The following is an 18533-nucleotide window of genomic DNA, read 5'->3' as shown; positions in this document are numbered from 1 at the left end:
CCTGCTGTGTTCATCCAGCTCTACACCTTGTTATCTCAGAGTATTGTGGTTCAATGTTTTGACACCTAGAGCTTAATTTTATAATATCTTGGCTCAGCATAAGTTTTATCAACTGTCATAGAGGCTTAGTGTATTTTCTAACACGATTTTCCCAAACTCACCCTGTTGACAACCTACCAAGCCCCTGTGGTGCTCCTGTTGGCTGATGCTAGCCCTGTTAGCCATAGCCAGAAGTACTTGACACTACTGGGACACCCCAGGAGCCTTGGTGCCAGTGCCTCTTTTTAAAAAGTCATTATCCATCCAGTCAAGCACTGTCAATCCAGAGTCGCCCTGCATGGTTTATGATATTTGCCCCAGATATGGCAACCAAGAAAAAGATTGGTGCTCCATTTTGCAAACAGGGACCTGGAGTTCCTTATGGGAAGAGGGTTTTGGGGGTTGCAGAGGAGAGACAGCCTCTTCCCCAAGGACTGCCTGAGGAGGCCACAACACCAGAAGAAGCCAGTCTGACCCAAGGTCATTGCAATTTCAGTCATCTGGAAGAAAGCCCAACAGTGTAGGAAGGAAGTCAATGAACTTGTTTGCTCCACCAGGGTAAGTGTCACTACCTTCACTCTACTAATTCGCAATCACTTCACCTCTCCTACTACACCCACCTCCTACCAAGTCTCTTGCTCTACCACTCTCACTATTGCCTACAGCATCTTGCCTTAGCCCCTCTTACCAACTTTATCCCCCACACTACAAGACCTGTATGGCCTTTGTGTGCTTATTTAATGACTCAGGACACCTTACCTCTTTTCCTTTACCTGCTCTAGCATGAATGGCTGTGCTACCTGCTTTCATCCAGTTCCATTCCTCCCTTTCTCCCCATCGAAGAGAAAACAACTGACAAGAGGATAGTTGGCTTTACCCAACTTTCTGCTGCTGTCCCCCATGAGGCAAAGCTCCTGATCCTGACCATCGAAATAACTGCACGACTATGTTCAAACCCCTGACTGATGTCAAAGGCTGTCCTTGACTAGTGAACCAGGACCCTATTGACTGATTGACGGGTGTCTGTCAGGACTTCACTGGCAATCCTCCTAGATTCTGAGATATTGTATGTGCTACAAGCAAATGGCTGTGTGTTTTCTGAGTAAGCTGGCACATGGCATCGGTGAGAGATTGAGACAGAAATGCACTGTGTACAACAAAATAATCATCACTGAGCAGCATGATAAACTGTCTGGCATTGTATTAAACAGCAAGGCAATCAAGCAGTACTGCACTCTGAATTGTGGCTGAGGGGAAAACTGTAAAAAGGTGCTAAGTAAGCACTAAAACACTGAGTGAGCAGCCTTGAGATGCAGCCTGGTCCAGTCTGTGAGCTGGGTACCAGTCCTTGCGTGCAAAGTGTCATTGCTATAGCATTCCAATGATAGTAGCCTGTCTGCTCCAAAGTGCAGTATTGAAGTGTGTATGCAGATGGTATATGGTTTAGCCATAATGCCAAGGAGATGCTGACAGTGTCCATAAGCGTGGGATATGCATGGCCACTTTCCTGGAATGTGCTCTGAAATGTTGGATCTGGATGTCCAGGATGGACACACAGAAACAAGGAACAGTGATAGGCCATTTGGCCCTTCAAGCCTGCTTTGAGGGTGGCAGTCCGGAGGAGCAAGCAGGGAGCTGGAGTCACGTGCTGCCTGCTTTGACTTTCATGTCTGGACATCTTGGTATCTGGTTTGTCTATGTGCTGTGGTACAATCAAAAGTTACATATTAATGAGGCAAAATTTGCATTTAATGACAGTGATAGCAAGCAGTAATCCCTGTTAATAGGCATTTCACCATTCTCTGCTGAAAGTCATATCTCAACAACCTGAACTCTGTTGGAAAATGCAGCTAGCTGCTCTCAATGTCAAGATAGATTTGTGTTGACTTCTCGCATGATTTTCCAGGATTTTGCACTGTAGCCCAGGTGGTTCAGAGCCCTGTAAGATTCCAACCTTACATGTTATAACATATCTCTTACAAAAAAGAAAGTAATTAAATTAATATTTGCTGATATTGCCAAGTTGTTAATTCTGCATTAGAGTAGTTGTTTATAATCCACGCATGAACTATCTCTGAGATCTATGTTGAATATTGAAGGATAGAATCAGCAGAGATGGATCCTTTGTCACGTAACCTATTCCAGATGCTTCTCTTGTAATGGAAAGAAAGTTATGACTGCTATCTTATGTTATGACAGCTTTCAGTTATCTTTTAGATGACAGATAAAATTTACAAAAGTGTCCACCTATTGTATTCATCGTCGTGAAATACTGATCAGATTGAATTAACATTTCAGCTACAATCTAAAGATTTATGAATTGAGTTATAGCTGAAGTGCTTAACTGTATTATTTACATGATATTAATAATGTAAGCATTTTAACATCTGGGAAGAACATGTAAAGCAAGACCTATTTCAACATTACAGTTAGCTGGTATAGTCCTAAATCTTGCCAAGAGTCAACTCACATAATTTAGGATAGCTTACCTAGGACACTACATAGGGGATGGGCATGTGTTGCTAAGACCAACAAATGAAGGATCAGTGCTAGATCCACTGCATTTCGTCATTTATATAGATGATTTTGATGTGAATATAGGAGGTGTGGCTTGTAAGTTTACAGATGACACCAAAATTGGTGGTGTCGTGGAGAGTGAAGAAGGTTATCTAAGATTACAAAGAGATCGTGATCAATTGGGCCAGTGGGCCAAGGAGTGTCAGATGGAGTTTAATTTAGATAAATGTGACGTGTTGCATTTTCGTAAGGCAAATCGGGACAGGACTCTTGGTAAGGCCCTGGGAGTGTTGCCAAACAGAGACCTAGAGGTGCAGGTGCATAGTTCCTTTGAAAGTAGAATGGCAGATCGACAGGGTAATGAAGAAGGCATTTGCCTTCATTGGTCAGCGCATTGAGTATAGAAGTTAGAACGTCATGTTGTGGCTGTATAGGACATTGGTTAGGCCACTTTTAGAATACTGTGTTCAATTCTGGTCTCCCTGCTACAGGAAAGATGTTGTAAAACTTGAAAGGGTTCAGAAAAGATTTACAAGGATGTTGCCGGGATTGGAAGGTTTGCGCTATGGGGTAAGGATGAATAGGATGCGGCTTTCCTTTCCCCTTGGAGCATCAGCGGCTGTGGGGTGACCTTATAGAGGTTTATAAAATCATAAGGGCCATGAATAGAATCAATAGCTAAGATGTTTTTTTCCAGGGTAGGGAAGCCGAAAACTAGAGGGCATAGGTTTAAGGTGAGAAGAGAAAGATTTAAAAGGGACCTGAGGGGCAGAGGGTGGTGCATGTATGGAATGAGCTGCCAGAGGAAGTGGTGGAGGCAGGTACAGTTACAATATTTAAAAGGCATCTGGACGGGTACATGAATAGGAAGGGTTTAGAGGAATATGGGTCAAATGCAAGCAAATGGGACTAGGTCAGTTTAGGATATCTGGTTGGCATGGACAAATTGGACTGAAGGTTCAGCTGTGTGATTCTATGATGGCTCTGGTTGTAAGCTCTGTTCCTAAAACTAAATAGAAAATCATGAGATTTCTGGCGATGTGTGAGTTTTATCAGAAATTTGTGCCTAACTTCAGCACAATATCTGTGTCCTTAACAGATTTGCTGTGAAAACAAACAAAGGTGGTCCGAATGCCAAGCAGCTTTGAGATGCTGAAAGCAATTTTAATAAGTGTGCAGGCATTGGCCACTTCTGAATTTATGAAGTGTCTAAAATGGAAATTTAGAGCAAGTGATATGGGGATAGGTGCAGTCTTACTGCAGGATGATGAAACAGGTACAGAGAAGCAACTGGGGTATTTTGCTATTAAACCAAAAATAGAGGAAGTACTCTACAGTGAAAAGGAGACTTTAGGATTATTATAGGCTTCAAAATCTTGAAGAGCATATGTCCATTGTGGTTACAAAGAAATAATAATATACATTGACCATAATCCTTTAGCCTTTGTTGAGACATTGAAGACTCAAAATGTGAGTTTGATTTGATGGAGCTTATTAATTCAACCATTTAATGTAACATTGTTCACTTTATTGGAAAAGAAAATGCACTACCTCATGCATTATCAAGAACAATAATGTTCTTGATGAAATAGTTTGAGAATTTGAGAGGAAATTTACAAGAATTTGTTTAAATCTTGCATAAGGAATAGGTGAGGGTGAATAATTCTAGTTTTCTTTTAGTTTGCGTATGTGTTTGTGCTTATCTGGTAGTGAAACCCATTGAAAATGATGTTTCACCTCATTAAGGATGGAGGCTTGTAAGGGACCGTATATTTTCCCTCACTGAACTATTACGTGGAATAAATGTCGGATACTACCATACAGCTAAAACATCAGGAGAGTTTCACACCTCATCCCATTAAGCTATAGCACTACACTCCTTTGAAGGCAGTCAAGGAAGTTCTAAAAATTAAACTAGCTCTTTTCAGTGCAAAGATATTCATTAGGGATGTTTTCAAAGCTTTTTTTCTTAATTTACTAAAAAACTGACTACTGTAAGTAGCAAACTGGCTAATATAATTAGCAAGTAGTTTTGTTTTTTTAAGTAATTTCTAGTTATCTAGAGTCAGGTTACTCAGGTAGTAGACTTAGACAGTCTGGTTTAATCACTTAAATAAGGCAAAGAACTGTGTGGATGTTGAAGATCTGAAACAGAAAAGGAAATTGCCGGAAAAACTCAGCAGTTCTGCCAGTTGTGGCAAGAAGGCGGAGTTAACATTTGAATCCAGTGACCCTTCTTCAAACCCCTCAAGGACCACTGAACTCAAAACGTTAACTGTGCTTTATCTTTGTAGATGCTGCCAGACCTGCTAGGCTTCTCCAGCAATTTCTGTTTTGGTTAAATTACTTAATTTTTACTGTAAATTTACATTTTCAGTTGTAAAAAATCAAACCACATCAAGTTTCCACCCTAAAATATTAAAGATTATTTTGAAGCCAAAATATTTTCTGTTAATTACATTTCAAAATGATACCTGATTATGTTGGTTCATGGTGGTTTGATGATTTGTAACTCAGGTAGATCTGATAATTGGAGGAGAAAAACCCTTATCAAAATTAAACAATTTCTGGTACAATTTGAGTCTGGATCGATAATTACAGCCAAAGTGGAAAATCTTTTCTTACTTCTATGCTCGCACTCTGTAAGAGAAATGTATATCATGAAATCACACACTGTCATTTTATGCTGGAAAGTCAGGGGTTGGTGATTTGCAATGTCATGACATCTCTGAGATATATAGAAATTTTTAAGACCAGAATATAAAATGTGCATTTACTCCCTTGAAAGTGCTGGAAGAAAATGACTTAAATCACCATAGAGTGCTTTGCTTGCCTTTAAGTTCACAGTACAAATTACACACAATAACCTGTACACAATAATTACACAGACCAAAATGATTTCTTCCAATACTGGAAATAACATTTTTCCTCCTTGAGAATTATGAGATTATAATCAGTGGATAATTGTGTTTAATCATTTTATATTCTCTTAAATGTTTATGTAAACTTCTATGAATTTTTTTACCATGCAAGCATGTTTTTTAGTAAATAATAAACATTTTCTCACCAATTACGCACCCTTCTCAGACAATTTTCACATCTCTTCTAGAAGCTAACATTTGTTTCTTGGGTTTAACACCAACAGCGTCATTAGCACTCGAATTCATCGAGAAGTAGTCTCAATAGGACTTAACATATTTATTAAAAATCTTGCTCAAACTTGTAGTTTAGTAATATTTCCACGCTGTACAATATACAAAATACAACGTAGTTACTGTAGTTTTTCTTTGTTATTCTAATAGAAGTGGAGTACTTTCCGGGTGGCTATCATCTACAAATATGTCATTGTCTTGGTTAAGGCACAGCTCATTACTGTGTTTTATTCCACCCTGAACTTTCTTCCTTGCCATTAGAGTACACTTTTCGCATATGACAGTTTCTCGACTGATTTGGGGAAACAAGCCATATGTAGTTATGCTTCATTAAACAGTTTCTAACTTAATTTACACTCACAAAGTAAATAAAGCAATTTCTCTGTCTATTTGGTAATCCCCTGTGCATGTGATATGTTTTTAGATTCATTATAGTTTTCACTTAGTGATATAGTTTCTTGAATTCTGATTTTAGATACAGTGTGGTTCTGTAGAGGACTTTTTTATTTGGCACACATGAGGTTACTATAAATTTTCTCTCAAAGCTATTAAAATGAACCATTTTGCAGTTGTTGTATGGGATAAGCACTGTGTTTCTTCAATCAGCATTTGCTATTCTGTGCTTTTGTAGACATGTTATTAGTTATTGACAACTTTTAGTCTAAATAATGAAATCAGTGCAAGTGTAGAAAAAAACATAATTTTTTATTATTTAAAAGACATGAAGCAATAACAGGTGTCTGTAAAGAGCAATGGTGGAATGCAGTAAGGGCTGATATGGGGGGGTATATCGTTAAAAACGCAGTCAAACAGCTACTGACGTTATTTTCTACAGTTAACTGTACCATGTTGAAAATACAGTGTGTAATCTGGAATTACTTTTAGAATTAATTATGTTTTAGTGAAACATCTGTATTTTTTTCGTGTTCTGTACTGTTAGGTCGTGATGTAGCTAGAATTGCTTGCTTTAAAGAGACAAGACAAGACTATAATGACAGAATATCCTGGTACGGAACATTTTGCAACATGCCCTTTTTTATTGGATTTATTTCCTCACTCTTCAACACATAATCTTTGTACCACAAACTGTTGGCTGTGAGTTGATAATGAAGAGGACAAGGTTAACGGGTTAACAGGGCAACTGGAATGATATTGAGCAATGGGATCAACAAATAATTCTTAGATCTTGTTAGTTATGTATTGAAGAAACCAGAACAATGAAGGACAAAATAAGGGGCATTAGTAAGATTGAATACTGAAGGAGAATGCTGTTGGAAGGCTTGGATTAAGAAAGAAAGAAGAAAATAAGTTAGTCATTTTTTTAAAGTTTTGAAAATTACTGACCTGTCTCCTGTCTACTAATTGCACAGGAAGTAAGTTCAAACCTAATATGCATTGGTCAATAACTTCATTATCACTGTATATCACAACTACCAGAAAGGCAGAAAGCGAACAAGATGGACCTTGGCTTGTTCATCTAACAATTTCTGTATGTCCATCATCTGCCTTAAATCTATCTCACCCGTGTCATCCGAAATTAAAATCAACCTGAAAGAGTCCATTGTTCTAAAGATTCTTTTCCAAGGGTGTGCCAGGTGTGATGTTTTCAGGACAATATTATGGTTACCAAAGATTCTTATTTTCTATGAGAAAATCAGTGGTAGGCCTGCAGTAATTATGGAAGTTAATATAGCCTAGATGATCATTTAATCCATTGAAAACTTCATTCTGAAATGTGATCATTAGGTGTAAAGTATCTGTTTACATTTGCAGTGTTCCAACATCATTAAAGCTATTTAGTAAAATAACAGGCACAATCTGTTTCTGCAAATGACAGTAAAGTACAAATATAATGATGGCTCTCAGATTTGTTGATCAAACCATTACCAACTCAAAATTACTTGCTGAAAAATCAGGAACTACATAAAGAGTGAGGCAGTAGCTTAGTGGCTCTGTCGCTGGACTAATAATCACAGCCCCAGGGTAATGTTCTGAGGATGTGGATTTGAAGCCTACCATGGAAGATAGTGAAATCTGGAACAACGATAAAGCTAATGGCAACCAGGTAACCATTGTCAACTGTTGTTAAACATCCATCTGGCTCACTGTTGTCCTTTAGGGAAGGAAGTCTGCCACCCGTACTTGGTCTTGCCTACTTGTGATTCCAGATCCACAGCAGTGTGGTTGACTCTTAACCCTCCAGGCAATTAGCAATGGGCAATAAATGTTGGCCTAGCCAGCGTCATCTACATCCTATGAATAAAATTTTAAAAATATATTCCTGCTCAGTTCACCATTGTTGGAAATTGGGTGTTATCTACAATTGTGCTATTTGAACAGACCAGATAAAAATAAATTAATGGTTCTAATGGTCATTACGAGGAGACCTTAACAGCTTTATTAGCTCAGTATTAAAGCACTATACTTCTATAGTAACAAAATCCTTGATTTTAGCTTGTATCAATGGAATGTAATCAGTATAAGTCATTAGGGCTGTGAAAAAGTCTCCATCCAGAAGTTTACCTGTATTTAAAATTGACCCAGTGACACAGAACAAATGGAACCCAGGAAACTTTGGTCATAATTTACATATATGAATAACTAAAGAGGAACAGGAATATACATTATAGTCAGTGGCACTCATTACTCCGCGAAGAGGCATCCTTTGTACTTTTGATGAAAACAGATTTAATCTCCCAATTTTTAAGAGATACAAGTGGCACTTGTTATGCTGAGTAGGAATCATTGAGAGAAAAACTGAAACTTTGAGGAAAGTTTAGAAAGGCAAGCTTAAGTTGTTGTTTTGAATTAGACACATGACATTGGCAGGTGATGTAGATAGTTTAAAGGAGCCCAACATGTGAGTTATCTCACACATAGCTTGATAGGCATCAATAATTTTCTGCTGTGCATTCTGACAGGGCAAATACAGCTATTTCATCTGCAGTGGTACGTTCAGTGGTACATGGTCATAGTAGATGCATCACTCCTGAATATTGGTACCATCATTCTGAGTACTTTGAGAAGTAAATTCCAGTAAACTCTCTGGGAAAAACTGCTACCATGAGGACATTTTCAAATGTCCAATGGATGTCACAAATGTATATATGTATGTGTGTATAGAGTTGTATACTATAAACTGCAACAAATCTGTGTATCCATTATTAGGCAATGGTCAAAATATTAGGAATAAAATCCGAGGGATTGCATCAATCACCATTTTAGAACCCCAACCCTAACCCTACTGCATGAAATTATCAAGGAAAGACAGCATCGATTTGCTAGGGAGGTCATGTTTAACTTACCTTACAAAATTCAGCAAAGTAACATGGAGGGTTGATGAGGAAAAGCACATTTGTTGTCTACATGAATTTTAGCAAACCTTTTGACAAGTACCCAAATGGCTGTCTGGTCAAAAAAGTGAAAACTCACGGGACCCAAAAAAGAGTACGTGCCGAAATCCAAAATTAACTCAATGGCAGGAAGTAAAGGGCAATGGTCAGTGAATGTTTTACTGGGGTTGTTTTCCGTGGGACTCTATGGGCCTCAGTATTAAGTTCCTTACTTTTTATGCTTTATATCAATAATTTAAACAAATATATGATTAAGAAATTTGGAAAAGATATAAAAATTATCTTTGTGGTTGATAATGCAGAAGAAAGATTCGATTGCAGTAGCATATTAACGGACTGATCAAACTGGAAGAAAAATGACAAATGGAACTCGGTCTGGAGACAAGGAAGGATTAGATAAGCTGAGGATATTTGGAACAGTGGAGACTGAGGGAACCAGGGACATAGGTTTATAATGATTAGTAGAGGATGAAAGGGGAGTTGAGAGATTATTTTGGGTCACCCAAACTATGGTGAGTCTAAAAGAAACTGACAAACATATTAGTGGCAGATGTTTATGTTGCATTCACAAAGTATTTGAATATGAACTTGAAATGATGTAACCCAGCCATGGACCAACAGCTAGAAAATGGAATTAGGCTGGATCACTGGCATAGACTCACTAGACAAAATAGCTTCCCCTCAGCTCTAGATTTTTATCATTCTACAATGATGATATTTTCAAACTTTTTTTTTTCCATTACAGGCTACATAAAATGATTGTTTACCTGTCTTCCAATGTGAAATGGCATCATTTTCTTGATAGGTCATTAACAAGGTTTTAATAGGCTTTAACAATGTAGCATTGAGAGGTTTTCTATTCCTGTTAATGACCGAACACATGTTTTCTTTTAACATTGGGCAGCAAGCTGAATAGTGGTGATAAAGCAGCAATTGCTGTTTACCACTTATAATTTTTTGGTGCATTTACTTGATTTAAAAGTTGATCATATTTAACTAATTCTTAATCTGAAACATCTTTGCAATATGTGTAAATCAATAAAATCTAGTTCCAGAAGTGCTGTGTGTCAATAATTTCCCTTCTGTTCTCGTTATTGTAACCAGAAACCCAAGCTTGCTTCATTCCATCTCTTTTTCTGGCAGAGAAATGATTTTAGGAAGTCTCCATGTTTATTTAATAGCACATCATGTTCTCTTTTTCAAGTATGTATCAAAATGCAGTGTTCACAGAACCAGCGTAAACTTACTTTCAAAAATGTAAAAATGAGCCAAAACAAATATACTTTATGATTCTTTGGCTGTAATCGTACATACTATACTGCCAGATACAGCAAGGTAAGTTAATCTAGTTATTTTCTATGACAGAGATTCAGCAGCATGATGACTATAATATCACATTAACCAATGTAAATGCAATCAAATGGGGATTACTATACCTTTTTGGAACTGGAGTTCACATTCCCTGGACGGAATCCAGGTGGGAAGTTCAATATGTTATTTTTCAGACAGTATGGGGGTTCTGTTCATGATGCAAAATATATTTCCTGGTCGGTTAGAGCTGTTGGCCAATATTTCCAAGTGTAAATAAAATAGGCTGAGAATCAGATTTATTGTGAGTTTACAGTGTGTGCAAAAGACTTGGCTGATGAATTGTATTGCTATTTTCCAGCTTCACTTTTCTAACGTCAGTGGATTATTGTAGTATTTATTTATTTTTATCTATCCCACAGGACATTGATGGCCAAGCACTACTACTGTTGACGCTGCCAACAGTCCAGGAATGTATGGAGCTCAAACTTGGCCCTGCTATCAAATTATGTCATCACATTGAGAGAGTGAAAATTGCATTCTATGCACAGTATGCTAACTGACTTAGTTTGTCACGATTCATTTTAACCTATTTTGCTCAGAATTGTTCCAAAATGAGCACTGGATAGGTTCAGCCTTGACACAATGGATGGATATTCATCTGATAACTTGCCAGCCAGATAAATACTGTGAAATAAACTTAGTGAGTCTTTGTTTGCTGCTCACATTGAGTGATATGATCAAAATTAAGTAATTTGTTAATATAACTGCAAAAGGGCCCCTTTTACGTGAAGATGGATGCTACACGTATTTGAACAGAATCAGTCATTGATGGGCAAGTAATGAAAATACAATCATGTGAACCATTCAGATTTGGATGGAAAAGAGAAAGTATCCCTTGAAGATTCGTCGTTTAAAAGGCTTTTGAGATTTGCTGAGTCTTCATGCTTAAAGCCCCAATTACCTTAAGAATGATAGCACGTACACATTGGAAACAACAGACAATAAACAAGCCTGGGCCTGGAGGTACTGAATATACTTCTGACAACAGTCCATCAATGTGTTCAGTTGAACAATCTTTCCTTACAATACTCCAGTTCACTTTGATTTGGTTGTGTTTTATATTTTGCTAGTTGATTTTTGAATGTTATCAACATGAGTTATTAGGAGAATGTTTAACTACCGTGACACTGCTGTTTAGTTTAGAATTTGGAACAAAACAGCATGAAGGAGTAATTTTGCTGCCCGTTATTGTGCGGATTTCTTTAAGTCTGTCATCATTTGCAGCCAAAAAAGTGCTTCAGTTCAGGCTGCCGGATGTTTAAAGTGATCAGCACTGTCTTTAATTAGCTGGAGCAGAATATTACAAACCAGAATTGAGTGTAACATTTCCCTGCAGGAACGCTTTGAATGAATACTGTCTTAAAATGATGAGGTTCCAATACTGGCACAATATGAATTATCCCAAAGAAAATTGAAAAGTTGTAAATGGCTTTACATAAAGGAAGGAAAGCCAGGTTTGAGGAGGACGTTGTGATCTACCATCCTAAACTCCAACTGTTTCAAACTTAAATATTGATAACTTGAAGTGATTCACTGTTACTACGCTGCAATGTACAAGTGATGAGGTGTTTTCAAACAACACTGCAGTGATGTTGCATTTTTATATATGCTTTCAAACCAATTTCAGTTTCAACATCTAAAAGACAAGGTCTGTTTTGTGGTAGACATTTGCGATGAATTGAATGATTTGATTGAATATTTGGATCATATTTTGGGGGAACACCACAGGTTCTAGACAATTTACAGCAATGTTTGTTTTAAAACTTTTTGTTAGAGAGATCATACCTGCTAATGATGGGACTTTCTTGGGAACGGAGACCAGCTTTGTGAAGAACATTTTCATATTTTCTTACATCTAATGATTTCTTATCAATGTGTGGCATAATAATCAAATGAGTCAACATAGACAGTACTGTAGAATATCAAAATCAGGTGCAAGACACCTACCAATTTCATGTCGTCCTTTAATGGACTAAAAAATCCAATTTAAAAATTTATGCCACACAGAGTATCTACATTTGATCATTTCGTCTGCACATTAAAGTTATTAAGCTCCTGAAGTTACTGTCACAATATATCCATATTTCACAGTGAGTTGCCATTTAGAGTGCAATGAATCTGAAATGTTTGGAACATATTTACTCCTTAAAGTAATTCACAATTTATTATAATTAAATTGTGATGCATTTTATGCATCGAATGTTCAGACATTATTTTTCTTTTAACCTACCAATTTGTTTTCTAATCCTTTTTCCCAAGCAAAAAAAATGTAAAAAGACATTTTTGGAACAATGACAACTATTGTGTATACAGTACTAGACTCTTTATAGTCCCATAAGGATTCAATTTTAAAGAAAGTTCTAGACATCAGATTTCTCTACCAAAGGCCATTTAATATTGAGAATGTTGCTGGCACTTGACACCTCTTGCCTAAGTGCAGCAGTGATTGAAGAGCACAATGTTGGTCCTTAACTCTTTCTAGTCAAAGATATTTGCTGTCATAAAGGTTAATTAAGAATCAACTTTACTAGATATTTCAGGTAATCTGCTCATCCAATTCTCTGTGTATGCCATTTTACAATGTACATGTATTTGTACGCATTCAAAGATGTATTTGGTGTTTCTGCCTAGAATCAGTGCAGTAACCTTACTAGCTCGTTTTAAAGTGAGCAACTATATGGTTGATCTGAAGGTGTTGAATGACAGACTGGCCCCATGTTCCAGTAAGCCACACGCAGACTTACCATAAATCACAGAAATTCAATGTGACCTACTGCTTCCCTTTCCATGACGTGGAAACAAATCTTTGGGTTAAAATGTCCTGGAGGACAACAAAGTTGAGAACAAAAGAACACCAAAATAAATCTTTAAACATTACACTCTGTTTTGTGGTATGCACACTATTTCTACAGTAAAATCACGTTGCACATACAGTTTCTATGTGAATTCTTAAAAAGTACAAGTTTGAAAATCTAATGTTAAATTTCCTAATTACTGTCATGCTGGATATTCAAATGTAAAAATAAAAGCATATGGAGTACTAGTAATTAGTCATTTTTTTCACTCGTAATATTTTAAAATTTCTTGTGTAGAATTTTGAGTGACAAATACCTTTTTTTATTTCAAAAACATCATGTTACAATAAAAATACTGTGCAGTAATCTAAAATGAGATAAATTCTTTGTGATTTTTTTCCCCACATATAAAAAATTACATTTGTTATACTGTACTGTGATTTACTTTTTTAATGAGCTCTTTTGCAATCTCTAACAAATGTTATTATCCTACACTAAATAAAAAAGATTTGGCATATCTTCATGTTTGGTAAACCACTCACGCCTGGATATGGCTTTAAGTACAGATGATGCTTACGCCGATTAGTTTGTCTGAGCATAAAGAAACAAAAATCTTTGGAATTGAACATGCTTTTAAGTTGGTTTTATTTTTTAAAAATGCAAGGCAAAATATGGAGAAAAGGCTTTAAAATAGTCAGCTCGATTCTTAATAACATGGAAACAAACTTTAACGATGATCTCTACAGCTACCAAACAGCAGATCAGTATTGGGAAGATTTAATTTTAAAATGTACGTTTTCTTTCAGAAGAATTCACATTGAAAACATGTGAAACAGCTGTACAGAATGCAACTATTATAAAGGAGTCAGTATCAATGGAAGTGTACTTCATTTTATTGTGTACACTGAGACAAGGAATACATTAATTATGTTAAGAACATAAGCAATTTCATAGCTGTAAGGCTCTCTGTTGACTAATGCTGGTATCACGTCTACAGGGACTGCTATTTGCCCACAGAAGTGCCTCAGCGAACCTTGTGCCTGTATTAGAATGACATTCGTAAGATTGTCTGTAGATGTGATGTTGGATTCCTTGGGAATTATGTGAAATGGGCCCTATTCGGTATCTTTAAGATATAAACATGGTTAATAAGCTGGCAAAATAACTTTTTATCTGTATTTTCAAAAAAAAAGGCACTAAGAAAGAAAATCGTAACTGTAAATTGGAACAACATAAAAAACAAATGATTTTATTCCTTTCTAATATAAAGTGTAACGTCTGACTTTCCTCTGTTGTCATTCAGCTCAATGACATCATTCTGCTACAATGTTTTTCTATATCAGAATAGGGAAATACCCTAAATAATTATGTTAATTACTATCAGCAAATTAATTAGCTGGATTTTCACGAGGTTAAAGTCAACACCACTATGCAAGAAATATTCAGGAAGAATAAAACCATTGTAAACACTTGGAAGATTTGATTAAATTCAACTTCAGCAAGAACATGAAATGGGTGGCAGTGGATCACAAGTTTTCCATTAACACAAATGGGAGGAATAAGTAGGCAGGTGTATAATGGCTGTCCAATCAAATACTGCCCAATTTATGCCCTACCAAAGTTGAATTTTCATCCCATTGGTATTAAAGGTCTTGATGTACGTGTTGCAGAGCAATTATTGCATTTTGTTTATCTTACTTCTGTATGGACTTACAGTTTGTAAAAGGGGTAAGAGAATTGCACATTCCATTTTAATGTGTATATGGTGTTCTATTGTTGTATTTTTTAAACAGAGTACATATATCAGAGTGTTTTTTTCCCCCAGATCAGTAGAATCATGTGCAGATGACACTGAGGTAATATGTGGAGCTGTGCATTGTAATTGGTTATCTTGCATGTTATACTTAATAAAACTGTAATAAATATTGCTGTTGCTGCTTAATTTCTGAAGGACAATATTACTGCTTTGTTAACCAACTCATTCTTTATACATTTTGTATATATTTTGAAGAATTAACCCTGCGCTATTGACATGTTACAGCCTTCAAGTATCATGTACATGTTTCTGAAGATTGTTTAATTCATTAAGATACATTAGTTCCTTTGCCAGAATCTAATGTTTGTACAAACAAGAAACCCAGAAAAATATACTGACCTATTTTGATGCTATTACATTTAGTCAATTGTAATTTCAGTGAACATGTTACAAAAATTTGTCAAGAGATTGTGATATATTGTAGAAAATGTTGTGTGATTTTCAATAGTGATTCCTTGTAGACCAGTATGGTGGATACTATCTTTTAAAAAAAAATAAAACACCAAAGACTTACTACAATACTCTTTCAGGCCCAATTTCTAAGTTATGAATGGGCTAATTTGTGTTTTCTAAGACATCTTTTGTTACTAACATGTCTGTTCGGCTGGTTGGAATTTAAGATTATTTGTAAATGGGAAGTATTAGTGATCGCTTTCTAACTAAACCGACTGACAGAACCAAGGGCACAAAAATTTAACTATTCACAAGTAAGCACAAACACTGGCTATTTGTGCGATTTGATGATTACAGAAGTTATCAATGCATTGATGTAAAATCAAGAAACTTGCTGCCATTATTAAACTGAGATGTAGATCATTACTCGAACTGCAACACGCAGTTGTGGTGGTGTGATAGATTATTTCCTGAAATAATGCTAATTGTTAGTAGCGTGTGGTTTTATGTCAGGTTAGCTATGATTTTTCAGCACTGAAAAATAAAGGTCTCAAAGGCAATAGAGGTGTGGAAAACAAAATATGCAGCATTTGTATGAGGGAATTGTTTTAATATAAAGATGCAAAATCATGTTTAAATTGTCTAATCACTTTCTAAGCTTAGATTAAAACTAATGAATTTTATCTGATTATTTGTGCATTTAGCGCTGCTAGGGTCTTCACATTAGCAGTTTCAGACAACCCTCCTCCCACACCTTTCAATGCATGTATGTAGTTCCTTAGAACACATTTGTTGCTGACAACTTTTTGCTAAATTATCTTGGACACAAAAGAGGCTATATGATCAGCGTGCAGCCTTTGTACTTTATCATACCTCAGAAATTCACCAGGAGGTACTCGACTTGTTCACTGTATTTTTTATGACAAAAAAAAAGTGATTTTGGCTTGAAGCTATTGGGTCATCGAAATTGTGATCATTTGGAGATTGTAATTGAAAGTGATACTGTGCATCGCTGAGAAACAGTGTTTGATTTGAACAACTGTCTTATTTATGTATCACCTACAAATGTAATATAAGAACTTTTTTAACTGAAAGGAATGCATCTTGAAGGAGGGGAAATAATTAGTAAAATCCTTGCGATGCATTCCTTGCATACTGTTCTGTTTTTGCTTCTGGGATGGAAGCCTGAATTTTCTGACCAGCATTGTTGCAATGCTGGGCTTATTAACATGAGTATTGAAATAAGTTGGAATAGAAAATTTAGGTTAAAATGGCCTGAATTTGCATATCTTTCTTCCTCGCAATTGGTACTGAGCTCGAAGCAGATATTCTGCACATTGAATAAATTCCTTTAGCTTGCAAACTAATTTTAATTTTCTTGTTTGAAATGCAGTTTCTCTGCTACATTCCTTGATTTGTTTTCTGCTTGCCTGCATAATGAGGTTACTGGCCCAACAAGTTGAAGAGCGTATTCTGTATATACGTTTTCATGTAAATAATAAATATAACCTTTAATCAGAGCTATATTTTGTTTTTAACATTACCCTTTTTATGTTGCAAGATGTCTTAATAAAAATTGAAACAAATGAGATCTTGTGTTAAGCTTTTGTTTTTTTCCTCCGATCCCTCACTGAAATTAATATTTTATAACTTTAAAACTGAGATTCAAGTATGCATTCTCAATGAATTTCTGAGAAATTGTTAAGCACAGTGAGTGTTACCTGATAACAAGTTAAGACTGAGAGTTCAATTGGGTACTACATCCAAAACTATAAATGGACTGGATTGAAATTTAATCACATCATTTATAATTCTTTCCTACTGAAGTCAAGAACAGGAATCTAATTATTTTAATCAACCTGTTCAGAGATCTTATGACATACCTCCAGGGCAGGTTGAACTTGAACCCTGGCTTCAATGTAGGAGCACTACCGTGGTGTCACAAAGAACTATAATTTAGAGATTAATTTTCTTCCATCCTTAGGATCATATACATTGTTTTCTAATCTATGACATCAATGGGCTAATGAATTTAGTCATCGGTGACAGAATGAGCTATCTCCCTAAGCAATCTGGGAGCAGTGGCTTCAGTCTTCCAACGCACTCTCAGGTGTGTTGATCTTTGTACAATAATTTTTGTGATTACTTCTAATGAAGCAATTTTGCTAACAAACCCATCCTCTAATACAGGCAATTCCTGGGTTATGAATGGGTTCGGTTCTCAAATATGTTCAATTTGTGCACAAGTCAGAGTACAATACAAAATAGTTGCTCATAAGTCCAAGAAAATGTTTGCATGTCAGATCTTTAAAAATAATATGAGGTTTTGTTTGTAAGTGAGTGTGTTCGGAAGTTTGTAAATTGGGGAACACCTGTTCTGGGACTTTGAGAGTGTCTGAGAAGTGATCATGCAAAGCATTTATTTTAGTTCAGATTTTGATTTTTGAAACATAACTATGTTTGAGTTAACATTAAAATTAAAGAACTTGCATTTGCAGCACAGCTTTCACAGAATGTCCCAGTACATTTCTCTTGCCTGGACTGCTAAGTATACTTATTGTTATGTAGGTAGCTCCTTTAACAGACCAATGCAGTCTTATGACTCCAGACATAACTTTTTAACAGATGGCATACCACCACAGCAGCAGTTCAAAATTGTTTTCATCAATGCCATATTTAGTTGTCTGTAAACTGATTTTTATATAGTCCTAGATTCCTTATTAATTGTATCTTTTTGAGATAATAAAATAGATTTCATAAGTTACTCTTCTACAACTCCCTCATTAATCAGGATTCTAACCATGCAATGATTAGTAGAGCCACTTGCTATAACCACAGAGATATCAAGGGTTATTTTCAGCTGTTAGCTGCCTGCTTCACGCTTGAAAAAACCTGCAGCTGAAAATGATAGAGGACATTTTCTTCCCCTGTTTGATGTTTAAAGTCTGCCTGATACAATTCCACATTGGTGAGGAGCAAAACACACAGGCAGCTCTTTAAAGATGTGGGTTGGGATTCTTCCAGGAAGACCCAGGACTGTGGAATAATTAGAGACAACAAGGTGCAGGGCTGGATGAACACAGCAGGCCAAGCAGCA

General features: G+C 36.3%; 1 protein-coding gene across 1 annotated transcript in view; it reads left to right on the top strand.

Annotated features, from left to right (window-relative positions):
• The window catches only part of LOC109922671 (scm-like with four MBT domains protein 2), an 88288-nt gene extending 71263 nt beyond the window's left edge, over positions 1-17025 (top strand). The window contains exon 16 of the mRNA XM_048610003.1: positions 10792-17025. Coding sequence (XP_048465960.1) covers positions 10792-10932 — 141 coding nt within the window. The 3' untranslated portion in view covers positions 10933-17025. The remainder of the gene's footprint in view (positions 1-10791) is intronic.
• The last annotated feature ends 1508 nt before the right edge of the window (positions 17026-18533 follow it).

The sequence above is a fragment of the Rhincodon typus genome, chromosome 22 (assembly GCF_021869965.1).
Source record: "Rhincodon typus isolate 14 chromosome 22, sRhiTyp1.1, whole genome shotgun sequence".
NCBI classification, from domain to species: domain Eukaryota; kingdom Metazoa; phylum Chordata; class Chondrichthyes; order Orectolobiformes; family Rhincodontidae; genus Rhincodon; species Rhincodon typus.
The sequence above is the reverse complement of the archived record's forward strand: the minus strand, read 5'-3'. Positions and strand labels throughout refer to the sequence as shown.